General features: G+C 47.6%; 1 protein-coding gene across 1 annotated transcript; it reads right to left on the reverse strand.

The window, feature by feature from the left end:
* Positions 1-1094: 1094 nt before the first annotated feature.
* Positions 1095-16554, reverse strand: LOC144752987 (E3 ubiquitin-protein ligase TRIM39-like). Its single transcript, XM_078640798.1, has 4 exons — positions 16138-16554; positions 6967-7062; positions 2546-2776; positions 1095-1671 (listed from the first exon to the last, which is right to left on the reverse strand). Exons 1-4 carry the CDS (start codon positions 16552-16554, stop codon positions 1606-1608), a joined length of 810 nt encoding a protein of 269 aa, XP_078496924.1. The 3' UTR covers positions 1095-1605.
* Positions 16555-27226: the final 10672 nt, after the last annotated feature.

Raw genomic sequence — 27226 nt, forward strand, 5'->3', positions numbered from 1 at the left:
TGTCTGTTTCGCTAAATAAAATGATAGTTTTCTCAAACATTCAAGTATTCTTTTACGTGAAATAGACAACGCTATTTTCACAGAATATTTAGTTTCGCCGATAAAGTAAATGCTACTTTACCCTTCTTACACGCACAATTATACAGAAAAATCCCTAACTATCCATACAGAAATCTTTCAGTAGGACTCTAACCCACTAACAGAAATCCTCACTCGCCAGTAAGATAGACAACGCTTCCTTACCCTTCACTCAAGTTTAGATAAATTCTACTACTCTTTTCACAGTGAGTTTTAAAACAGAACAGAAGGCCCTATACTTGAATGCTACGATTTCATAGACAATCCTCACTATGCATTCTCCTATACACACCTAAAATCCCTAAACTTGTGTTGTACGTCCACAACAATTGTGATATACAACGATACCACTATTTTGAAACAGAACTTATGCACCGTGTAACTTCACCTGTCACACTACTCATGCCGGCACAACTAGCAATTTTCACACTGCTGGAAAAAACCTTTCGACTACATATAACAACTGAACAAACTTAACATGTTTTAGACATGTATCCTATGTATTTCCATGTAACATGTCAGTTACCATAGTAACCGAACTCTGCTACCAAGTTATTGATCCAGCGCTCCAAATGAAAAACAGTCTCAAAAACACTACCTATCACCTCAATACTCACCATTAATCATGAAACACTTATAAAGGCCCATAACACTAATGAGACAATTCCTGAGCAACTGAATCATGTGGTTTGACCTGATAAACTATTTACACTTTATTTACATGTTTATATACAACTGCAGTTTTACCTTAATCATGAATTTAAACGTTTAATCAGTAAACCACTAAGGCGATTGGATCAACTGATGATAACTAGACCATGAATAAACAAGACCAGCTTGTCTTTTCAAATCTAATTTTATTAATTTTTATTTAAAAGAAAACCATTTCGGTTTAGAATCTTTATTTAATTAGCAAATGAGAAAGCAGCATTTTATTAATGAAATGACTTAAAGAGCTGACATTATTTAAGCAAAATCAGAAACATGAATTATTAGCAAAATAACAGTTTCCATTCCCTAAATCTATTTCCCTGACTATTTCTCACTTAACCTGAAAAGGAAAATATCATTTAAAGTCTGCTGTCCTTACGGGCGCCAAAAGCACGTCACGTCTTTCAGGAATCGGGATGCAAGGATTTTTTCTCTACTGAAAGTGTCAGGTTGTATACCTTTTTCTCTAGCTAAACGTTCTACATTTCACATTCTTCTGAGTAAATTCAAGCTTTTCATTGCCTGTCCTGTGTCAGACCACGATAAAGTAAGTTACATCACTCTCCGACTCTTGACCAAGTCCGGCTTCGAACAAGCCCTATTGTCTTTCGCTTCATATCCTCTGGCTTCCTCAAGATAGATACTTTTTTCGAGCTTCAAGCAAACACTTCCTAGCCTTGGCGGGCACGCAAAGTTCCTGTCCTTGAGGCCTTCCTCCATGAGCATGTTTAACTCGACCAAAAACTGTTTTTCAGTTATCAATGACAGCGCAGTCAAAATCTTCACATCTGCGCATGAGTAGAAACTTCACTCTGGTCAAGCTTTCACGTCTGCAGCTCTGTCAGCCATGTTTCTGAATCTCTCTAGGCCACACTTTGGAAACTATTATTAAACAAGCACAAGGCATCAATTATTTAAAGAATTGAAACCCATTCTGTTACCCTCCCCCTTTACTAATTAACCCTGTTAATTATGTTACCTAGCGGAAGCACATAAAGGCAGCTTTTATATTTACTCTTCTTCCAGGAACCGCACAAACTTCATGAGCTTTTGTCACAAAAAGACATAACATAAGCACACATAATAAGCACATGCCATTAGTTAAACAGCCGCATTTAATACTGACAAAGACAATATACAAGGTTAATTTATTATTTTTCTTCTTTGCGTTTGCAACATAAAGAACATTAGTTTATCCCGCGTGTACTGAAATTTGCATATTTAAACTATGTTGATTAGTAATTTCACCACATGCTTCATTAATCTGATTAATCATTATGGGAGATTAACTTTGCAAGTTTGAACAAAATTTTGTTCTTCACCTTGCTCCATCACCCTCCACTACCAAGTGGTTACAAGACATGGTATATTGTCAGGAGACCCTGGCTTCGTATGCTGAAGAACTGACAACTAAGTCTAGGCCAAAGGACATTAAGGAAACCTCTATTGCAATACCTTCGCTCACATCACAATGAAGAGCCACTTGACTCTGATGCATAGTTATACTGTGATGTAATGGCTCACTACAATTACTACTTTGCACTTTATGTATAATGACCTATCAGAATGTATGCACTACTGTACCTATTTAATGGCAAGTGTTGTTATGTTTGGTTAATTGACTAAAGTAACTTACAATGTTGTATGTAACATGCAGAACTTTAATAAAACCTTTAAAAAAATACATTTAATAATGCACACAAAATATGAATATTGCACTTCCTACTTTTGTTTTATTTCCCAAACAGTATCTCACCTTCAGTAGTTCCCACGCTGGCCCCTCACACTTCTTTTCTACCTCCGTTATCAGGGAATTGAGAGATGTGATTTGATTGGACAGTTTGGTAATATTTGCATTTTCTACCAGGGTAATTTTCTTCTCCATTTCCTTCAGTCTCCCATGCAGTGTTTGCTCATTTTCTTTTAGGAGTTGCTGCAGTTTTTTAAACTCAGATTCAATTTTCTTCTTCTCAGTTCTTAACTTCTCCTGTCAGAAGCAAAGAAAAGCTAGTTAGATATTTAAAAAAAGCTTCATACAAGCTGTCCTGAGAGTGGGAGTGCAGGAGGAGGGTGGATGGGCTGCCTATTGTAATTGTCATCACCTCGCACAAAGGCTGTGTCTGAGAGACATCCAAAAAATGACATTCGAAAGAGAATCTAACTAAACCAGTTTCAAACCTTAGAGAGCGGATCTGCATCCCCCGTCTGCAAAATGAGTACAATAAAGTAGGACCCAATTCTCCCCACTTTCTTCTTGACCAAGGACAGGAGAGCTTTGTATGGTACTTGGATTGCTGTGTGACCGGGGTTGGTGTCTGCATAACATCGGTCTCCCAGAGGCGAGGGAACATATCCTGAAGTTTGTACTGTTTGCTGGAAGAACCAAGGGTCCGTCTAGCACCCAGAAGTCTGCCTGGTGAGAGAAGGAAGGAGAGCGTCAGGTGCTGAAAGAGTACAGCCTGTCCAAGAGACAAGCCCAGCATATTCTGAGCATAAGACACACCCAGATAAAGTTGACTCCTGGTAGGAGAGAGGACAGGAGCGATCCGTGTGGTGTGGGGTCTCCCAGTCTCCCTGAGCAGTTCCCATAGTGAGCTGTACCAAACCATTCAAGGGAGAATCAACATTGCGTCATCGGTGCCTGACGTCAGAAAGGCCCTTAGAAGCCCATCAACGATCACTGATCAGGGTTGGGAAGTCACAACTGCCAATGATGACCAGTTGCTGAAGACCTGACCCTGCAGTTGCAACATTTATCACTGAGCATCTGTGAGCACCTGTCCTGGAAGCCCACATCTGTCAAAGACAAGTGGCGCCGTGGAGACCTGACAAACTGATTAGCGCTAGCAGTCATTGGCTCAAATGTGGCTGCCCTACAGCTCCACATAACTGAAGCCTCTGCTTCAGGAATGGGTACTCCGAGCATGCCACCACCGAGTAGGTACAGAAGGGCAGAGAAATCTGCAGTCTGAACAATATCGGTTTTACCCATGTTACTCTTTGAGGCTAAAGTCACTGCACTGATCTACACAGTCAGCGGGGTAACCCAGAGTCTGTGCTTGATTAATACCTATGCTCATATGACATACCGGGGACGATAGTCCTTAGAACTCTTACAAAGGGTAGAAGCCCCCAGGAGTCTGCTGTGCTATTCTGGGGGCCACACAGTGCACCCCTGTATCTGTACCTTTATTAAACTGGCTCGTATTTATTTTGTCGTGACCTTAAAATATTTTTTTCTTACTAAAAATAAGTATTGGCTAGCAAAAGCCTAGGGGTACTCATTGACAGCGAGCTCTCCTTAAAACCTCAGGTCAACTCTGTTGTGTCCACCTGCTTCTTGCAACTGCGGAAAACTAGAAAGATCTGTCAGATGCTCACTCAATCAGCACTGACCCAGGTAGTCAGAGCACTGGTGCTGTCTCAATTAGACTACGCCAATGCCATCTACCTTGGCCTCCCTGTCACACTCAGTAGACGTCTGCAGATGGCACAAAATCAGGCGGCTAGACTAATACACCGCCTCCCGCGATGGCAGTCAGCCAGACCTCTGCTGAGGCAACTCCATTGGCTCCCCATTCAACATCGTGTCACCTTCAAATCGGCCTGCATAGTCTTCAAATCTCTTCACACTCGTAGTCCTAAGTTCATTCAGAAACTTCTTCTTAGATATACCCCTTCCCGCAGCCTTTGGTCTGCTTCTCATACCCTTCTGATCACCCCTCGTTTTAAACTAACACGCAAGGGAGGCCGTAGGTTCGCCACCCTTGCACCCAAGCTGTGGAATTCTCTTCCCTTGGAAATTCGTTCTTGTACCTCTCTTCTTCCAATCAGGAAGCTACTAAAGACATGGCTGTTTACCCAAGCAACGGCCTAGTGTATGATGGTCCCCCCAGGTAGTGTTGTGTCCTGTTGGTTAGCGCCATGAAACCCTTGGGTGTGCGAGCGCTTTATAAAACTTTGATAAGATAAGATAAGATAAGATAGCATTATTGTGTCTGTTGGTTGAGTGTTGAGTTCTGAGTGCTTGCCCCGCCCTCTAACTCCGTCAGAAGCCTTTGACTGCTCGACCTCGCTATCCTTGGAGCCAAGTGCAGAAATGGATGTCCTTGGCCTGTTTCAGAGGGGGAACGTCGTTTACGACGCAACTTTTAGCACGCAGTGCTATTACAACGCGGTCTTTAAATCGCATTCTATTACAACGCATGACTCTGGGGGGCGCTCAAGGATAGGGAATACTTTTAATTTACTATCCAACACCTTCCCTAGTGTCAACGGGGACTGGTGTTGGAATAGTAAATTAAAATATTCACTATCCAACACCCCTTTCTGTTATGCGTTGTAAAAGAATGCGTTATAAAAACCGTGTTGTTACAGCATGCGTTGTAACAACGTACATCCATTTCAGAGCCATAGTAGTACAGACCTCAGGGCACTAGAGGCAAACAACCTCAACCAACATGATCATTAGCTCTTCTCGGACCTGTGTCCCTCCTCTCCCCCGATCATGGTCTGGCAGTGCCCAAACCCTGAGCCTGGTGCACAGAGCTATGATCTTGTGTACTGTGTTTTACAGCAATGAACAGGCCCTCAGATGAGAATACAATCAGGCGGTATGGCGACAAGTGAGGTAGCAACCTCTACAGAATGAAGAGTGTACTTCAGAAAAAAACAGTTCACAAAACTGTGGGAGAGTTGATCAGATACCATGAAATGTTTATGGCAATGACACCCTTGTTAACTGTATCACTACAGATGCCCCTGTCGAACACTTAAATATCACAACCAATGGCAGTGTCAGAGGGGTGATAAATGTGCACCACTGCCTAAAGGGCTTCCACATTACAGGCCTGCCATTTCTTCCATCCTGAGGCAGGGTTAAGTGGACAAGTTATCCTGGGACATTCCAGTCAGCTGTAGCCTATCCCTGTAAGAGAAGTCTAATAAAGGCATAAAATCTGACACGTCAAACTATGGCAGATTAATGAGACTGTTGCAGAAAACCTTGCAATGTGGATTGAGCAGAACAGAGAATGTCCGTAGTCAGCGGTGAAGCTGAGCTGTGCCCATGTCATTAGAAAGGCAAATGTCCTGAAGAAGGGAATGTACATGTCCCAAAACGTGCTAAGATTAGATGGCATTTGGTTTAATGAACTACTTGTGCATTAAAACGCATCTACACAATTTTGGAGTTTTCATCCTGGCTTTATTACTTATATAAACTCTGTTGGATGGTCTGTGGATTGATGATGTATATACAATACCATAGCATGATGATATCGCTAAAACCTTTGTTTAGGAAGGGGCTTACACCAGGCTTGCTCGGTCTGATGGATGGATAAATAACTCCAGATCATACTACACACCCCCACAGAGGGACACATTCATATAGAAGCACACATTAATGTACACACTCATATACAAATCTTGTAAAGACTTGCAGATGGATACTTCAGTCCATGCATGCACAGACTCATAGAGACGCACAGACTCATAGAGAGACACACCCTTACATATATATATATATACTCACCCACAGATGCATATCAAATCTCACTATTGTGTAACTCCAGGCTTATGCATATACATACACAGATGCAGACATGCATTTACACACTCTCAAATGCCATCAGACCTTGCGATATACAAACCCATAGGCAGGCATTCACATATGTGAGTAAAACCCACAGCCAATAAATCCAGATTAAAGCATACACAACCCTCAACCACAAATGCACATAGACACGCACATGTATTTGCATACTCTGTGTCTCAAAATCTATATAGGCATATGCAGACACACACAAGCACTAATCAAAGTCCATAAAAAACTCACATATAGATGTGTAGACATGCATGCACCCCCAAAGCTAACTCAAGGACCATCCATACATGAACACACACTTAGACATGTACACCTAAGCATGCACACCATGTAAGTACTATCTTAAGGTCAGAAGAGTAAGCCTTGATTTTATGTATTAGGACGAGCCCTTGGACAACGTCAGCCCCAATATCCAAGTTCAGTGATTCTGGTCAGTATATTTATTTGGTGGGGACTAAGACCCAGTCTGTAGGGCGACTCATCAGCCTCTGTGTGTCTTGAACTCTAGGAGGTCCCAAAAAGACATGGGCACAGTCATATACAGACACACAGTGCTCACTGCAGCCACTCACCCTCATGGTTTTATATTGTTCCTCTTCCTTGACTTTAGACTCCAGAAAATATTTTTCCTCTTTCTTCAGAAGATGCAGCCACTCTTGAAGTTTTACCTGCATAGATGAGAGTGCAGAACAATAAGTGTGGATCCCTAGAGTGCGGTCTTACTTACATAACTGAGGGCCCGATTCACAGAACTAACTTAAGACAAAATCCTAAACTTACTACCATTTTGGTAGTCACAGAAGGCACTTACTCATTTTGGTATTCACAGAAGGCACTTACTCATTTCGGTATTCACAGAAGTCATTTAGGAGTCCTAAAGTTAGGAGTCCTAACTTTACTACTCCAAAACTGAAAACAATCCTAACTTTAAGACTTTCGGTATTCACAGAAGGCATTTAGGAGTCCTAGTCCGAACTTTAGGACTCCTAAATACCTTCTGTGAATACCGAAAATTCAGTGTATGTACCAGCCACACAAATCCAGATTGTAAGCACCAGCCCTAAGTATCACAGAGAAGGACACAGGCAGTGGTGTCAGTGTTTTGGCTCCTTTCTTGAATGTGTTACATCTACATCTCATTGACTGAATAAACATATCAGGACCTCGTTCTATACAAGTGCCAGCCACATGCAGGGTCTGTGACAGAAAAAAGACACAGGAAGGGTGCAGGCACCAACCCAAGGCAGAGTCTGTGACAGAGAACAGAAAGAGGAAGATTGCAGGCACCAACAGCAAGCAGGGTATGTTACAGAGAACAGACACAGGAAGACTGCAGGCACCAACCGCAAGCAGGGTCTGTAACAGAGAACAGACACTGGAAGAGTGCAGGCACCAAAGGCAGGCACGGTCTGTGACAGAGAGCACACAACCAAAATGAGAGAGCAGGAACCAAACGTGTACATGGTCTGTAACAGAGAACAGACACAGGAAGAGAGCAGGTACCAGCCTCCTACAGGGATGGTGACAGAGAACAGACATAATGATAGAGCAGGTACAAGAGTCCAACAGGTTCTCTGACAGAGAACAGACAGGCACAAAAGGACAGCAACCAGCCTCATAAAGGGTCTGTGACAAAGAAAACAGAGACCCAAAGTGACAGAAAAAACATGCCCCATACAGGGTTTGCCACAGAGAACAAACAGTCATTTTCGATTTTGAAACATAGTTTTATGGTTTTCAAAGTTTGCACGTTACATACAGTGGCTTAAGTTTGCATAGTAATTCCAACAGACGTCTTACAATATTACTTACAACAGGTCCCAACATTTCCTATTCATTGTCCTGCAGGGACATACTTGGGTTTCCCCAATGTTATACACTTTTCGAGTCCATTACGACGTGACTGTTGGCAGCTCAAACCTACCAGGAAATAACATCATTTTAACTTTCAGCATCTGTTCTACACTCCTGTAATTGGTTATAACATTTTCTCATCACAGCAAATAATATACCAAACCCACAACAATACTGTTCCCTCCCCCTCCCCTTCGTCCTGAGTCCCTACAAAACCTATAGTGTCAGTCTTCGGCACTTACATGATTGTATCTTATATTATACACTTTGCATGCTGCTTACGCTCATGTACGTGTCGGTTCTGCGTCCCGGTCTCATTCACTTCCTTGCGTGTTACTAACAGTATTAGTAAGGTCTATATCCAAGGACCTAAACGCTTCCAGCATGACATCACATTCCATCACAATTGGAGTCTTTCGTAACCCCCTCGCCTCCTCCCGTTTCAACGCAGCACACTCTGCTCTCCCCAGCGCACCAGCTCATTAGGTCATGCATATGTTGTGGGCGGCGATTTAGATTTCCACCGCATGGTGATCGCCCGTACTGCCAACAGGAGCGCCAAGTTTACAAACCTATATTGCACTTTATATTTGGAAGTTCCTTTCCTTAATCCCAGGATACAGCCCTTGACTGTAGCAGGTATCTCCCTGTGTGTGATCTCCGCCGTGTGGCGTCTGACCGAATCCCAATACCCTCCATTCCGTTGACATGACCATATCGTGTGTACTAGGTCCGCTCCCTCTAATCGGCATCCGGGGCAGTGGTGTTGTGTGGTTGGGTAAATCTTATCTAGTTTGCGAGGTGTAAAATATGCCCTGTGTAAAATCATAGTTTGAATATACTTGACCCGTGCGTTCCGCGATACCTTTTTGGGATGTTCCACTACTCTCTTCCATTCCTTATTATTAAGGGCCCTGCTAATGTCATCCTCCCAGGCATTACTTAGCGGTGTCAGGTCTATTTGTGTGTGGGAGCGCAGCCCTACATATAGCCACTTAATGAGGTGCCGTCCCCTCCCCATGTAATACAGTGTTTTTACCAGATCATTTGTTCTTGCCTTTGTGGGGCCCAGTGTGCACGGACGTATTGCGAGAGCGCTGCGTGTAATAGGTACAGATGGGTCGGCGCTCTGGTTTCCCCGCATAAAATTATCGTGATCCAATAACACCCCATCTCCAAAGAGGTCCGCCACCGTAGTAACCGCCGCATCCAACCAAGGTGCAAGTCTATGCGTCATCAAGCGTCCACCTTGTAAAGGTATACCAAGCAGGGGAATACTCCCGGCATATGCAGGTGGCGCTCTGGTGTACTGCAAAGCTGCCCTCCAGCACCGCAATGCTGTGCGCAAAAGGGGGGGAGATCCCGTGGAATCTTGCTATGCGGCAGCAAGAGGGTGTGTAGAAGCCCTCATCCTACGTCTTGTTCAGTCATCCCTATCTCCTGTAGGACAGAATGACAGCCACTGCAGTTGACAAGCGTAAATGTATGCTCTGAGATCAGGCACTCCCAGGCCTCCTCCGGACATGCTGCGTTGCTACTTCTTTAAGCTAATCCGCCGCCTGCCCGTCACCCAAATGAATTCAATGAGTAATGTGTTCATAAGTTTATAAGTGGTGCTCAGGAGCATAAGTGGTATGTTTGTAAAATAATAAAGTAGCCTCGAGAGGACCACCATTTTTGATATCGCTGCCCTACCCGCCACTGACAGTGGCAGAGTGGTCCAAAAGGTAATGCTAGATCATATGGCTCTCAGGGCTCTGTTCAGGTTGCCCTCTAGCATGTCTGCCTGGGACCGCTAAACTTGGATGCCTAGATACTTAAACGTATGAGGTGCAATCCTGAACTGCAGTGCGCCAAATGAAAAGTCCAGTAAGGGCGCCTGTTCCTTAAAGTAGAATACAGTCGATTTAGTTGGATTGATAGCTAGACCTGACAGCTGATCAAAGCGCTCAAACATTACGGCCATGGTGTCCATAGGGGTGCGGAGGTCGCGCAAGTAGAGGATAATATCATCTGCATATGCTGACCGCAAGTGCGTGGTGTTGCCCACCGTAATCCCCATATCGGCCAGCTCCATCCTGATCTTCATTGCCAAAGCTTCGAGTGCCAATATAAAGATAAGCAGCGAGAGCGGGCACCCCTGTCTCGTTCCCCTACGTATCTGATATTCTGCCGATATGTGCCCTCCCGTCCGCACTCTAGCCGTGGAGGTTGATCCACCTGACATACTCTTCCGGCAGTCCAAATCTCCTTAGGGCCCTGAATATATAGTCCCATTTAATAGAGTTGAACACTTGACGCATATCTAGTGAGATACAACCCGCATAATCATATCGGTTTGGGGCCTCTGCAAGCAGGTGATGCAATTTCCTAGTGTTCAATGATGTACTGCCCGCAGGCAGGAAACCCGTCTGATCTATATGAATCAGTTTATGCAGATTCTGCAGGAGTCTATTGGCCAGGACTTTACTAAGTATTTTATACTCCGTCATTAGCAGTGATAATGGAAGGTAGCTGGCCATGTCAGTGGGGTAAATGCCTGGTTTCGGGAGTGACACCACCAGCGCCTGCGCCGTAGTGAGGGGAAGATAGCCCTTCTCCAGTGCTTCTTTATATAAAATTTCCAACTGGGGCACAAGTATATCCGCGTAGGTAGCATAAAATTCATCTGGCAGGCCATCCATCCCCGGGGTTTTATTTCGGGGGAGACCCTTAATGGCGTTTTTAATTTCTAACTTCGTGATGGGGCCCAATAACCCTTTCTGTGCGCCTGCCAATAACTGGGGGCATGGTATTGTGGATAAAAACTCCTTAATGTGCGTGCTCATTACTTCCCCAGGCTCACTATAGAGTATTGCGTAGTATTGCCTGAAAGCCTCATTGATTTCTCCTTGGGTAGACACTGCATCTCTTCTGCGGGGGTAGTGACCTCATTAATAACAACATTTGGGGGGTCCTCCCACAGCAATTTTGCCAGTAGGGCACCCACCTTGTCTGCCTCTGCGTGGCTCAATTACGTGTATCTTTGATGGTCTATAACAAGTAGTGTCTCTAGTAGTTCGGCGTGTCTGATTTTAGCCTCCTACAAGGGTGCCCACTTGTTGGCATTCAGCACGGCTTCCTGCTCCAGCTTACTGAGCATCCCTTCCACCTCTACAAGGGACTTATGAACCTCTTGCCGCGCACCTACCATCACCCCTATTGCCTTCCTGCGGACCACTGTTTTAAAGGCGTCCCACTTGAATAACCTAGTAGACGCTGTGTTGCTATTTTCAGTAAAATAATGCTGAATAGTGTCTGATATAGCGGTGCGGAACACGTTCTGGCATTTTGGGCTATAACCGTCATGTTGGCACTGGGGTGGGTACCCTGCCCCTCCCAATCACTATCTCCAGTGGGTTGTGATCAGAGAAGGATTTTCACACGTCACACAACCCCCATCCCTATGCCCATCCACACAGCGCGCTTGCCTGTTTATAGACCCCCGTCCCATGGAGGGGAAGACGCGACCTATCAAGTGCAACATTCATCACAGCGTTACAATCCCCACCAATTATCCATGGGTAACTCTCCCAGCCCGCTAAGGCAACAGACAGCGTACCCGGGAACTTCTCCTGCTCCGAATTCGGCGCATATATAGAACCCAGGACTACTGGTTGGCCATCTAGGATACCCCACACCAAAGTGTACCTCCACTGCTGGTCCACTCTTTGCTCCACTGACGTAAAGGGCACTCCATGCCTGATCCATATTGTGCTAAACAAACAAAGGGGCAAGACAGATTTATTTTTTCATTATGAATCCCACTCAGCCAATCAGTACTGGAGGGTCTTCTATTTTATTTTAGTTTTTTATATTTTTAGAAAATCATTCATCAATTTAAGATATGTCATCAAATAGACAGTCAACAAACAGTGAACAATACATATGAACAAGTGAAATGTGCAATAATAAACAGGTGCTGTACAAGTGTTCAAAAGAAAATATTGTCAATTAAAACAGGCAATACCACACAACAATCAATTGTATGCCTAACAGTACATTCGCATTAGGAACCAGTCCTTTTTATTGGGTACAAAAAGACAAGCGGACCTCAAGTTAAGGAGAACTGCCTGCCTGTCTCACTAAGCCAAGGATGGGAAAACTAATTGGGGGGGGTTACACATCTAGGGATCACAACGTTAGTGTGGGTTCTCCTCAGGACACGGACAGGGTAGAAGCCGAAACTGGAAGTGACAGATGGATGTCACTCGTTAGTAATCGCAATGTCGCTCATAATGGAATCGCAGTGCCATGGAGCGTCTCTCGCATACCGTAATTCTTTCAGGGAGGTCGTTCTCTCTGCGGAAAGGAGGAGAGTTGTCAATCACGGTCTCCTAGTTTATGGGCGGATCTAGGCCGGCGCCGATTGTTTGGGTGGCGACCAGCACTGTGGCTCGAATGTCTCTCTGGCGCGTGCTCGTGTAAATCAGTGCGTCAGCGCTAATAGTTCACCGGACGATATCGGCGGTCATGGCGATCTGCTTGTTTCACTCAGAGGCGGCGTACAGCTTGCGATTACTAACGAGTGACATCCATCTGTCAAAATATAAAAAACTAAAATAAAATAGAAGACCCTCCAGTACTGATTGGCTGAGTGGGATTCATAATGAAAAAATAAATCTGTCTGGCCCATTTGTTTGTTTAGCATATTTGAGTGGTCCAAGCCAGTTCAGATATAGGACCCAAACCTTTTTCCTTGATCCATATTGTAGCGCTGCGCCCAAACCCCGAGCATGTGGTGGAGAAAACCTGTCCCTTCCACTTTTTACGCAGTTTCCCAACTTCCAGCTCAAACATATGGGACTCTTGCAGGTACACTATCTGCGCCTTGCGCCTCAGTAGCTTTGCATGTATACTATGGCGTTTCTGAACTGAGCCCAGACCCCGGATATTCCACGTTATTATGGTGTATTTATTCTGTATGTGCATGGCATTCCCAGTTTTGGCCATAACATGCATAGTGCCGTGCCAACCTAAGAGAGCGCTCAAATCAGGACCATTTCCCACCCCAGTAACACCCAATATTCGGTCCAGTCGTGAAACTATACCGGACCACCCAATGAAACAAAAAACATAGAAACCTAAATAGCATCCACACAGAGCTTTTGCATTTTGGGGTATGTGGCCAAACCTACCCATAGAGCGCACTCTCCGATTCAGGGTTACAATGGTAGTCAAACGACCCCGGGCCATATTTTCAAACAATTCAATGCCGTTAAAACAATTATAATAGTAAGGATATAGCAACCGTGTACGTTACTGTTCAGTTCGGATCCGGGATCACAGTTCAGTCCAACCCGCTAAGGAATCAGCCCATCCGCTCCCATCTGAGTCTGATCTCTGAGTGTCCACTTCTGAGGTGGTCAAGTCGCTAATCTGTGCCATAGTTCGGAAGGATGATACTGTCAGGATCGCCGTCTCCTTGTCGTTTTGCATCTGTTGGATGGTCAGGCGAAGCTGTGTATTTCTTTTGCGCAATCTGCGCGAGCTGCACTGTCCTGCCAGCCGACCTTCGCGTGCTGTGGAAATCGAGGTCTGAGAGGCAGTCCTCAACCATCTTTCCGGTTCCATCACCTCCAGCCATTCTTCCACGTCACCAGGACTTTAAAGAAATATGTCTTCTGCTCGTAAATGATGCGTAACCACACCGGGAAGAGGAGGGCGTATTGTAAATTCAATTCCCACTGTTTCTTTTTAACTGCCAGGAAGGAGGAGCGCTGCTTCTGCACCATCAGTGTGTAGTCTGGGTACAACGAGACCTTAGTGTTCTCAAATCTAATTTGGGGCACTTCTCTTGATTTCTGCAACATCACGTCCCGGTCCCTGTAGCTTAGCAGTTTAATTATGAGAGGTCGTAGTGAGGCCCCCGGTTTCGGACGGCCCGTAGGAATCCTGTGTGCCCTCTCGAGGCAGAATTGATCTGAAAGACCCTCAGAAGTGATGTGTACCTTGAGCCATCCCTCCATATATCGGGCGGCGCCAGCCCCCTCGCTTCTCTCCGGCATACCAATGACGCGGATATTGTTTCTCCACGCTCTCCCTTCCGCATCCTCCACTCGCTCCAACAAGGTGGCAACTTGGGTTTGCAGTTGTTTAATATGGGTGGTGTTTTGGGTCTGCTGAGGGGATAGGACATCCCTCTGCCGTGGTTCTTCACCTTGTCAGCAAGTTTGGCATGGTCGGCTCCGAGTAGCGACAGACCGGTCGTGAGGGCCCAATTTGATTTTCTATAGCTTTCCTAGAGTCTCTTACTTCCTGAAAAATTTAGTCCAGCTTGTCCATTGTTTCCACTGCGTTGGTAGGTGGTATACAGCTGGCCTGTTGGGAGGCGTCCATAGACGTTGCTGTATCTGGGACGTGGTTGATGCCAGTGTCGCTTTCTTGTTGCTTGCCCTTCAATCCCCCCATCTCGGAAGTGCCAGGGGCCTTGTCTCTTACTATAGCGGGGAATCTGTGCACTCTGTCGCCGTTGGGCCAATCCCATGCACTGCCAGCCGTTTACACCAGGCCCCCTGCTGTGCCGCAGTCCCAGCTGGTCCTGCCGTCCGTCCCTAAAATAATTGGCAGCACTCGCCTGCCATCTCCAACCTGCGAGCCTCTGGCCTTGACTTTGTCGCTCAGTGTTGTGCACAGCTCACCCCTTCTGCATCCACACGGCGCTGTTCTACTGTGTAGGCCTAGGCAATCCCAAGGAGGCAGGGGGTGGGATCACTCCAGGCCTCCTGTCGTGCGTGCACTCTCTAGGGCATTTCACTGCTTGCTACCACCAGCTCTGCAGCACAGCAAGCGCTTTTGCCACACTCCCTGCTCTGGTCCATCGGTTGCAGTGCTGCCCCATTCACACACCATCAGACAGTTGTGGCCCATTCCTGGAATCCAGACTGTTCTGTCGCCCCTGGGGCCTGCCCACACAGCTCTCCAGTGCCTTCTCTCCTGCAGACCTTTACGAGTGTCACCTGTCTGTCGACCGCTTCTGTCTGCCAGCAGGATGGCTTAACCTGACTCGGCTGAGTAAAGTAGGCCTGTGTAGGCCACGCCGCAGCCCCGGTGCTCGAGTGGCCGAGGCCCGCGTCGTGCTCACCAAGTCCGCCGACGCTCACCAGGTCGCCTCGGGTCTCAGGCCTCACTCCAATGACCTCATGACACCCTCTGATCTCGGGCATTGACAGACACCCAGTGTGATCTTCTGCAGTTTCTTACACAGGTCTCACTTTGACACTCACTTACAACTCGCAAACTTATCTCATGCTTATGGGCAGCCTCCTCCAGGGACCCGCGGAGACCCACAGAGTGAACAGTGATCTCTGATTGATCACAGACATACCGTGCCCTCTCTTCCAGCCCCTTCTATGAGGCCCATCTAACCTGTAATCCTAAAATTCTGATTTAGATACCGTGTATCCTTTGAGGGACTCATAGCATGTCTTTATTAGGGAACGCTGAACACCCCCTCACATACCTTGTGCTCTTGGACAACCATCTTTATGGGACCCACAGGGTGTCTTTGATCCCTGAACACCCTGAGGCAGCGCATCTCCTGTGGGACTCCATCAGTGTATTCACTTGTGAATCTTGAGCACCCACACACACATCTTGTGCAGCTCCCTCTATGGGGTACACTGCATGACTTGTCACCTCTGAAACCTTCCACACATAGCTCGTGCTCTCAGGCTGCCTTCCTGCTGGAGTTCACAGAGGGCCTGGTGATCCCTCAATTTCCACAGACATACCTTGTGAACTTCACTTGTAGTTCCAGAACACCCACACACACACCTTGTGCTCCTTAGCAGGTTCCTCAATAGGCCTCACAGTGTGACTTTGCAATCCCTGAATGCCCAAACACATACCTTGTGCTCCTCTGCAACCTCCTCTATAGGACTTGCTAAGTGGTTTCTATGGTCCTTGGACTCTCGGCACACCAAACATATCATCCTCTGATCCTCTGCACAGAACAGCAGCAGTGCCTGGTTATGTTTCTCACACAGATTCTCCCCCTGGGGCATCACTGGGGGCAGATGAAGCTGTCTTGCAATTTCCACCATGTTCCCCAGTTGCCTGTTGGGTCGGAGGTTTTTCCCAAAAGATATCTCCCTGCACTGTGGACAGGGGAAGTTTCCATCTCTTCCCTCCCAGCACTGAGTGATGCAGGAGCGGCAGAAGTTGTGTCCACACTCAATAATCATCACCGGATCAGTAAAATATTCTAAACAGATGGAACAAGTGGCCTCTTCCTTGAGGTTCCCGAGCTGAGCTGCTGCCGCCATGATGCAGAAATGCAGGAAGTAAAGTTAAGTTTCATTTCTGTCTCTTTGTGAAGTGGGTGTGTCTGTGCGTCTGCCCCTCTCTGTGTGCGCTGGGACTTCCGGGTTCTTGTTACAGTCACAGAGCAGGAGGAGGACTGACTCCCATGCTGCGTGTGATTTACTTTTAAGTTTTACGCTATTTACGCGTCATGTGGTTATCATATTTCGAGATTCTGTGAGTGCAGTAACTGGAGCTTGAATAACATTTTCTTTAAATTCCTCTGTGTTATTTTTAATACGTCATTTCGGCAAGTTTGCTTTTTTAATCATTTAGGAATCACATAAACCGTTATGAAATCCTTTCTAAAGTGTTTTCTTCCTGTAATTGCTATTTTAATTTCTGGTGCAAAGGCTAAAAAATACAAACTTTTGCTATGTTTCACAATGTTTTTACTGGCCTTACCACAACAAAAGTGGTAATGCCGGTAAACTAGTAGTTTGTGTGTAAGGAAGAAAACATTAATGCCTGTTATTTCCTGTTCTGTATTTCATTGACGTCTAAAGTACTGTTGCCTGCACTGAATCTGTTCTGAGAGGTACCGGAAGCTTGCATTGCCGATGCCCCGGAGAACCTGTTCTTTGTGCGAGGGAAGCTTGCACCGCTGATATCCTGATGTACCTGTTCTGTGAGTGAGGGAAGCTTGCAACGCGGATATCCTGATGTACCTGGTCTGTGAGTGAGGGAAGCTTGCACCGCTTGTAGGAGAGTAGGGTCTGCTATCCTATGGTCACCCCAAATTTTTGCTTTTTGCTTCACTGGTTTATGACTTAATGTGGCTGTGGGCCTGCTAATCAGACCCACAGCCTGCTGTTCTCTCTCTAAATTGTTACCCATGTACTTTAGGTGCATAACGACATTGGAACTGGTTCACCTTATTGGCCCCTGTAACAGTGTACCCAGGTACCCAGGGCTTATCAGGGGCTGCAGCATGTATTGTGCCACCCCTGGCCTGGCCTCCATATTTGACACAACTGGCTGATCACTCAGCTGGGGTAAGTCGGTGTAACCACCCCTTACTTAGGTGTAGTATGCCTATACCTAACCTAAAATGGACACATATGTTCCTATCAGCCACTCCTATGGAAGGCCTCCTCCATCCTGGAGGCAGAGTGCTTGGAAATATGTGAGATGGTGCTCTGGCATGAGCTGAGCCTGTCTGCAGCTTTCGGAACCATGTCCTTTAGCTGTTTCATGATACTGCCATACCATATACTCTTAAGTGCATTATAATCCCCGCGGTTAAATGCTATCTTGGGTTTGGCTTTATCAAAACATGTTGAGTAAGGTGTCATACGAATTGGAATACTACCCCCTCGCCAGTTCTGGCGACGGGGGTAGCATTCCACCCTTCTAGAGGGACACGACATGTACCTAGCCTGAACCCCGGTTAAAGTTAAACAGAGCCTCAGCATCACAAGATGGATGCTGCCACCGCAGACACAAGTCTGACCTCCTGCTGCTGGGAGTCCTTCCAACGAGGGCAGCTTGGACAAAGGGTTTCCTGCCTTGGGAGGTGCTAGCACCACCCCAGACAGGATTTTGTGTATTGGGTAGGACAGGGCTGAATAGAATCAGACATGCCTGGGGCACACAAGGTGTCCTCGTGCATAGGCCAGTTCAAACCGGTGCTGGGGATTTCCTGCCCCAGTCCTGGTGCGAAACTGGACAAAGGAAAGGGGGTGTAACCACTCCCCTTCCTGGTTCCACCCAGAGGAGGGACCTAGTAGGTGATCCGGCCCCCCAGATTCGAATAAGAGTGGGAGCTGTGTCCTGAGACTTCAGATCATCCTGAATCAACTTGAAATACAGAAGAAGACTGGACTTCGACATTCTGCTGCTCAGAAGACGGAAGAGAATCTCCCTTGTGGCCAAGGAGTGACCACCCTGTGAAAACAGGCACCAACCAGCAACTCGACGTCTGCTTTGCCGCCGCCTCCCGCCGGAGCCCGAGCCCAGAGCCTGACAAGACCCAGACTCCCAGACTTCTCACCGCCCGATCCACAGTCCCTGCGAAGAAGGGACCCGTGGAGGCATCGAGAGACGTGGGACCGGACCTCTTGGAAGACCCCCGAAACGCTGACTGCGCAGCATCAGAGGCACCCTCGACGCTGTGCTTTGGGGTTTGAGAAGCCCCAACCTCGAGCAGCCCTTGCACCAAAGATCAGCCCCCCAGCATCTCCACGATCTGCGTGGGGCCCTTTTGCACCGTGCCACTCGACGCGCCATCCCGGCCACTTACCACGTGGCTAGCGGCCATCTTGGCGACGGAACCTTCAACTTTCACTGCAGGTCTGGTTGCTCCAGACTTGCCCTTGCTCCTGTAAAAGGGAGCACCCGCTCTGACCTTGCTGGTCCGAGTGACAAGCCTTTTTCGATTCCTGCGTGGCTTGCATTAGCCAAGGCCTGTTTGCTTCAATCAAGTTGCCGACACCGCCAACAGCGAGAAGCCTGCGTGGGACAGCTCGTGACCGACTCCTGGACGTCTTCGACCCCTCGTGTCTACGTGGCTGCAGAGAGAAGCTACACCTCGACGCCTGTTTGCACCCGACATCGCCTGGTTCCACTCTGGTTCCACGGTAGTCACTGGCTAGTGACTTTGAACATTGTCCCCTCTGCTTTCAGGTCTTCACCTCTTCAGATCCACCCTTGGATCCACCGGAACTCTTCACAACAAGCCGCCTGCAGCATCTTCAGCTCCAAGCACCATCGACCTGCGTGACGAAACCCGACACTACTTCGACCCTGTGCACCCGCTTCTTGTGGGTGAGGTAACTCAGCTCCGCCGGTGTTCCCACACTGGTACACACCTCTAGTGTCTGTGTCTAAAGTTTCATCTTTCTAGGTCACTCGGAAGGTTCCTTAATAACTGACTTTGTAACTTTTACGCACCATTGACATTGCATTGGTATTGCGTGCACTTTCCGCACTGCACCCGAGTCCCGCGGGGCTTTCCCGACTTCTTCACTGCTAGTCCCGATCAGCTCCAGCGATTCCCCAGGCCCTAGGCCTCTTCACTTTCCCCATAGTGGTTCTTATACCACTATTTTAGTATATGGTTTAGGTGGCCCCTAGGGCTCATCCATATTCATGCAACTTTTGTGTATTTAAACTGTGTTTTGTTTTAACGCTTGTGCTTCTGTGCTCATAAAGAGTATAGGGTATCTTTTGAGAAATAAATCTATATATATTTTCAATATATATCTGTGTTGTGTCCTTTCATTTGGTATTCAAGGGATTGTGTATGGTAAAACAGCTTGCTTCACATGCCTTTACAGAGTTTAGCCTAAGACTGCTTAGTCCATGCTACCCCTAGGATAGCTTGTCTATAAGGTTGACTTTACAACCTGCACCATAAGGGTTGCTTGGCATGGTACAAGGTGATCACTAGAACTAGTGAGCAGCATATACCAGGCCAACTTCTCACATTGGTGAGCAGCGGATTGGGATTTGAGCTTGCTGTTGTTTTACCATTACAATCTTTGAAAATATCATTTGAAAGATCATACAGGTACCTGATAGGTACACTAAAACAAGACTAGATATACTTAAGTTCTACTGAACTTAGTTGTTGTAGAGGATAGGGAGTAGCACACCCTGACTACAACTACTAGATAGGTTTTGTAGGAAAACACAAGTGTAGGTAGATTGCAACACATCCACCACACTAGAGCAATGTCTGGTGCAGAGGGATCCACTGGACCCAACTCTGTTGAGAGTGACCCTCCAAGGGCACCATCCAAATTTGCTATCTTTCCATTTAAGGAACTGAGGCAACTGTGTTCCATGAGAGGAATCAAAACAGGTCCTACTCCTACAGCAGGACACCTCAGAGAGCTGTTAGACCAGTCTGAAGCTCTAAAGAACTCCAAACCAGGCCCCTCAGGGACTGGTGAGGAAGTTTCACCTTCTGAAGATGATAACCCTGATGCCCCTGCCCCTGTCATCCAGATAGATGAGGAAGACCAGACCCCTGGGAATACTCAGCCTGAGGAAGAAGAAGAGGAGGAGGAGGAGGAGGAAGAAAGTGACTCTGATGATGGTAGAAATAGCCAGGTGTTAGTTAGCAGGCTTAACCAGGCTAACTTAAGCTTATTTGGGACTGAAGGTGGGTCCAACCCATTCAGACCCCCAAATGGACTTAACCAGGAGCATAGGAGGAGGAGGAATCACTCAGGTGAACCCAATACTTCCCATGTTTCTAGAGGTTCTCATGGTAACTCCAGAAGGGAGTTGACTAGCCCTCAGAGAAGGGAACATGAGGCCAAAATGAGAGAGGCTGAACTTAGGATCCAGAGACAAGAATTAGAAGTTGCCCTGCCCAAAGAGAAACTTGCTAGAGCAAGGCAGCCTAAAGAGAGTGGGTTAGAACCCACTGGTGGCAGCACTATCCCTAAGGATAAAGACAGGTCCTATGACAATAGAAACCTGAGTACGATTGTGCCCCCCTACAAAGTTGGGGATGATATCCACAAGTGGATGACTGCACTTGAGAGAGCTTGCAAAGTACAGCAGGTCCCTCAGGAGCAGTGGGCAGCAATCTTGTGGCTCTCCTTTGAAGGTAGAGGCCGAGACAGACTCCTCACAGTTAGTGATGGGGATTCTAGAAGCTACCTAGTCCTGGAGAGTGCTCTGATTGATGGGTTAGGCTTAACCACTGAACAGTACAGGTTAATGTTCAGAGATACCCAGAAGACACAGACTCAGGACTGGTCTGAATTTGTTGAATGTGCCACTAAGGCTCTGGAGGGCTGGTTGCTGGGAAGTAAGGTTACAGACTATGAAGGATTGTACAATTTGCTTATGGGAGAACAGATTTTAAATAACTGTCAGAACCAGCAGTTGCATCAACATTTGGTTGACTCCGATCTAACCTCTCCCCAATAATTGGGAAAGAGGGCAGACAAATGGGTTAGAACCAGAGTTAAGCAAAAGAACCAGAACCAGAACCAGGGTGGTGACCAAAAGAAAACAGACCAGAAGGGTGGGGAGCAGAAAGCTAAAGACCAGAAGTCTTCAACAGGGCCCCAAACTAATACTGAGGGTGGGTCCCAAACTTCCAAGAAGAAGAAGAAAGAAGGTCAAAGAAAACCCTGGTGTAGCTTTTGCAAAAACACCACTCACTGGACAAGTGATTGTAAAAAGGGTGGAGCCCCCAACACTGCAGCCCCTAAGGCACCTGCACCCACTAGTACAGTTAGCAGTGTTGGTCCACAGGCTAAGGGGGTAGTGGGTATCACCTTGGGAACTGAGGGAGATTCTGACCTAGTCATAGTCCCCACACAGGCTGTTCTGATTTGTGATGGGGAGATTGATTTTTCCCCTACTGTCAGTCCCAATAATCTGGGCAAGTACAGACAGACACCTCTGATTAACAAGAAAGTGGCTCAAGCATACAGGGACACATGTGCCAGTGTCACTATGGTGACGCCTAGCTTTGTGGACCCTGGACAGTACCTACCAGGTGACAATTACCTGGTGACCAATGCCAGCAATGTCACTACTACACATAGTGTGGCAATTGTGAACTTTTCCTGGGGAGGGGTAACTGGCCTAAAAAGAGTTGTGGTTAGTGCTGATCTCCCAGTAGAATGTTTGTTGGGCAATGACCTGGAGAACTCTCTATGGTCAGAAGTTGAGTACAGGACTCATGCAGAGATGTTAGGGATATCATCACATGTCCTTGCTGTGACCAGGTCACAGGCCAAAAAGTGCCTCTCTGAACCTCAGGTCTTGGATCCTGGAACAATAGACCAAGTACCTTCCAAGACAAGGAACAGGAGGGTAAAGGCTGTGCCTTCCCAAATGCCTACAAGTGAGGATCAGCCTTCACAAGAAGATGATTCTGAGACCCCTGAAGGAACTGTCCCTATAGAGCTTGAACCTGATCAGGTTGAGTTTCTGGGGACAGGGGGACCTTCTAGGGCAGACTTGGGGCAGGCTCAGTTATCCTGTCCTTCTCTTGAACCCCTCAGACAGCAGGCTGCTGCTGAGGCTGCTGGGAATGCTCAAGGTACCCATAAGGTTTATTGGGATGATGGGCTCCTTTATTCAGAGGGTAGAGACCCCAAGCCTGGTACAACCAGGAGGTTGGTCATACCTCTGCAATTTAGGGGCTTCCTGCTTACCTTGGCACACGATATTCCCTTAGCAGGACACCTAGGCCAGAACAGAACATGGGACAGACTTGTCTGTCACTTTCACTGGCCTCACATGTCAGAAGATACAAAGGAGTTTTGTCGCTCCTGTGTGACCTGCCAAGCAAGTGGCAAAGCAGGTAGTACCACAAAGGCCCCCCTGATACCACTACCTGTGGTGGGGGTGCCCTTTGAAAGGGTAGGGATTGACATTGTTGGACCAATGGATCCCCCTACAGCATCTGGGCACAGATTCATACTGGTGGTGGTGGACCATGCCACCAGGTACCCAGAGGCAATTCCACTTAGGACCACAACAGCTCCTGTTGTGGCCAGGGCCTTACTTGGAGTTTTCTCCAGAGTGGGGTTTCCTAAGGAGGTAGTATCTGATAGAGGTGCAAACTTCATGTCAGGATACTTGACAGCAATGTGGAAGGAGTGTGGTGTCAACTATAAGTTCACCACTCCCTACCATCCACAGTGCAATGGGCTTGTCGAGAGATTGAACAAGACCCTAAAGGACATGATCAAAGGATTACCTGAAAAGCTCAGGCGAAGATGGGATATCCTTCTGCCCTGCCTCCTGTTTGCTTACAGAGAGGTCCCACAAAAGGGGGTTGGCTTCAGCCCCTTTGAATTGTTGTTTGGGCACCCTGTAAGAGGACCCCTATGTCTGGTGAGGGAAGGATGGGAGTTACCTCTCAAAAAGCCCAAGCAAGACATAGTGGACTATGTACTTGGTCTCCGCTCCAGGATGGCTGAGTATATGGAGAAGGCATCCAAAAACCTTGAGGCTAGCCAGGAATTACAGAAAGCCTGGCATGACCAAAAGGCTGTCCTGACTGAGTACCAGCCTGGACAGAAGGTATGGGTGTTGGAGCCAGTGGCCCCAGCAGCACTCCAAGACAAATGGTCTGGACCCCATACCATCCTTGAGAAAAAGGGAGAGGTTACCTACTTGGTGGACCTTGGAACTCCCAGGAGCCCCCACAGGGTGCTCCATGTTAACAGTCTGAAAGCATATGTTGACAGGGCAGACATGGGCTTGCGCATGGCTACAGATGAGGGGCAGGAGGAAGAGAGTGACCCTCTCCCAGACCTGCTGACTCAGAACCCTGAGGATGGCTCAGTTGATGGTGTGGCCTTAGATGGCAGCCTGAATGAACATCAGCAACATGACTGTAGACAGGTTTTGCAGTCATTTCGACATATGTTCTCCCTGACACCCAGCCAGACTAACTGGTGTACCCATGTGGTGGACACTGGTGATAGTCTTCCTGTGAAGAACAAAATTTACAGGCAGCCTGACCATGTCAGAGACTGTATCAAGGCTGAGGTACAAAAGATGCTGGAATTAGGTGTCATTGAGCCTTCAGAGAGCCCCTGGGCTAGCCCAGTGGTTCTGGTCCCCAAACCTCACACCAAAGATGGGAAGAGAGAGATGAGGTTCTGTGTGGATTACAGAGGACTCAATGCTGTCACCAGGACAGATGCACACCCAATTCCAAGGGCAGATGAGCTCATAGACAAATTGGCTTCTGCCAAGTATTTGAGCACATTTGACTTGACAGCTGGCTACTGGCAAATCAGGTTAGCTGAGGAGTCTAAAGCCAAGACAGCATTTTCTACCCCCAGTGGGCATTACCAGTTTGTGGTGATGCCCTTTGGTTTGAAAAATGCACCTGCCACCTTCCAAAGGTTGGTGAATCAAGTCCTTACTGGGTTGGATGACTTTTGTGCAGCATATCTGGACGATATTGCTGTCTTTAGCTCCACCTGGGAGGAGCACCTGGTCCACCTGAAGGAAGTGCTAGAGGCTCTGCAAAAGGCAGGCCTCACTATCAAGGCAACCAAGTGCCAGATAGGGCAGAGTAAGGTTGTGTACTTGGGCCACCTTGTGGGTGGAGGCCAAGTTCAACCACTGGAGAGTAAGATTCAGACCATAAAGGACTGGACTCCTCCAACTACCCAGACTCAGGTCAGAGCTTTCTTGGGCCTGACTGGGTACTACAGGAAGTTTGTTAAGAACTATGGGTCCATTGTGACTCCACTTAATGATCTGACATCCAAGAAGATGCCCAAAAAGGTTCAGTGGACAGAATACTGTCAAAAGGCATTTGATGACCTGAAGAAGGCCATGTGCTCTGCACCTATCCTGAAGAGTGCTGACTACTCAAGAGAGTTTATTGTCCAAACAGATGCTTCTGAGTTGGGAGTGGGAGCTGTGCTTTCACAACTTAATGTAGATGGTCAAGACCAGCCCATTGCTTTCATTAGCAGAAGGCTGACCCCCAGAGAGAAACGTTGGTCAGCCATTGAGAGGGAGGCCTTTGCTGTGGTGTGGGCCCTGAAGAAGTTGAGACCATACTTGTTTGGCACTCACTTCAAGATTCAGACCGACCATAAGCCCCTCTTATGGCTTAATCAGATGAAGGGTGAAAACCCCAAACTGCTCAGGTGGTCCATTTCCCTACAGGGGATGGAATTTACAGTGGAGCACCGCCCAGGGACTGACCATGGTAATGCAGATGGTCTCTCCAGGTACTTCCACTTAGAACATGAAGACACAACTGGTCAAGGTTAGTCTAATGTCCCTGCGTTTGGGGGGGGGGGTTGTGTAGGAGAGTAGGGTCTGCTATCCTATGGTCACCCCAAATGTTTGCTTTTTGCTTCACTGGTTTATGACTTAATGTGGCTGTGGGCCTGCTAATCAGACCCACAGCCTGCTGTTCTCTCTCTAAATTGTTACCCATGTACTTTAGGTGCATAACGACATTGGAACTGGTTCACCTTATTGGCCCCTGTAACAGTGTACCCAGGTACCCAGGGCATAGGTGCTTCCAAGGCCTACCAGGGGCTGCAGCATGTATTGTGCCACCCCTGGCCTGGCCTCCATATTTGACACAACTGGCTGATCACTCAGCTGGGGTAAGTCGGTGTAACCACCCCTTACTTAGGTGTAGTATGCCTATACCTAACCTAAAATGGACACATATGTTCCTATCAGCCACTCCTATGGAAGGCCTCCTCAATCCTGGAGGCAGAGTGCTTGGAAATATGTGAGATGGTGCTCTGGCATGAGCTGAGCCTGTCTGCACCTTTCGGAACCATGTCCTTTAGCTGTTTCATGATACTGCCATACCATATACTCTTAAGTGCATTATAATCCTCGCGGTTAAATGCTATCTTGGGTTTGGCTTTATCAAAACATGTCGAGTAAGGTGTCATACGAATTGGAATACTACCCCCTCGCCAGTTCTGGCGACGGGGGTAGCATTCCACCCTTCTAGAGGGACACGACATGTACCTAGCCTGAACCCCGGTTAAAGTTAAACAGAGCCTCAGCATCACAAGATGGATGCTGCCACCGCAGACACAAGTCTGACCTCCTGCTGCTGGGAGTCCTTCCAGCGAGGGCAGCTTGGACAAAGGGTTTCCTGCCTTGGGAGGTGCTAGCACCACCCCAGACAGGATTTTGTGTATTGGGTAGGACAGGGCTGAATAGAATCAGACATGCCTGGGGCACACAAGGTGTCCCCGTGCATAGGCCAGTTCAAACCGGTGCTGGGGCTTTCCTGCCCCAGTCCTGGCGCGAAACCGGACAAAGGAAAGGGGGTGTAACCACTCCCCTTCCTGGTTCCACCCAGAGGAGGGTCCTAGTAGGTGATCCGGCCCCCCAGATTCGAATAAGAGTGGGAGCTGTGTCCTGAGACTTCAGATCATCCTGAATCAACTTGAAATACAGAAGAAGACTGGACTTCGACATTCTGCTGCTCAGAAGACGGAAGAGAATCTCCCTTGTGGCCAAGGAGTGACCACCCTGTGAAAACAGGCACCAACCAGCAACTCGACGTCTGCTTTGCCGCCGCCTCCCGCCGGAGCCCGAGACCAGAGCCTGACAAGACCCAGACTCCCAGACTTCTCACCGCCCGATCCACAGTCCCTGCGAAGAAGGGACCCGTGGAGGCATCGAGAGACGTGGGACCGGACCTCTTGGAAGACCCCTGAAACGCTGACTGCGCAGCATCAGAGGCACCCTCGACGCTGTGCTTTGGGGTTTGAGAAGCCCCAACCTCGAGCAGCCCTTGCACTAAAGATCAGCCCCCCAGCATCTCCACGATCTGCGTGGGGCCCTTTTGCACCGTGCCACTCGACGCGCCATCCCGGCCACTTGCCACGTGGCTAGCGGCCATCTTGGCGACGAAACCTTCAACTTTCACTGCAGGTCTGGTTGCTCCAGACTTGCCCTTGCTCCTGTAAAAGGGAACACCCGCTCTGACCTTGCTGGTCCGAGTGACAAGCCTTTTTCGATTCCTGCATGGCTTGCATTAGCCAAGGCCTGTTTGCTTCAATCAAGTCGCCGACACCGCCAACAGCGAGAAGCCTGCGTGGGACAGCTCGTGACCGACTCCTGGATGTCATGAATTGTTTTATGTAAATAACCCAGTTTTCATCAGACATTTTGGCAGGCAAGCCTGCAATGTTCCAAGAAACAACG

This window comes from Lissotriton helveticus, chromosome 5_1 (genome assembly GCF_964261635.1).
Source record: "Lissotriton helveticus chromosome 5_1, aLisHel1.1, whole genome shotgun sequence".
In the NCBI taxonomy this organism is placed as follows: Eukaryota; Metazoa; Chordata; class Amphibia; order Caudata; family Salamandridae; genus Lissotriton; species Lissotriton helveticus.

Excerpts from the sequence above, each read along its gene's own strand:
- LOC144752987 (XM_078640798.1), bottom strand. The coding sequence starts at position 16,554 with ATGGCGGCAGCAGCTCAGCTCGGGAACCTCAAGGAAGAGGCCACTTGT. Across the intron at positions 2,777-6,966 it reads AACAATATAAAACCATGAGG|GAGAAGTTAAGAACTGAGAA; the intron begins GTGAGTGGCTGC and ends TGCTTCTGACAG. Across the intron at positions 1,672-2,545 it reads CAGCGTGGGAACTACTGAAG|TTTCCAAAGTGTGGCCTAGA; the intron begins GTGAGATACTGT and ends GTTTAATAATAG.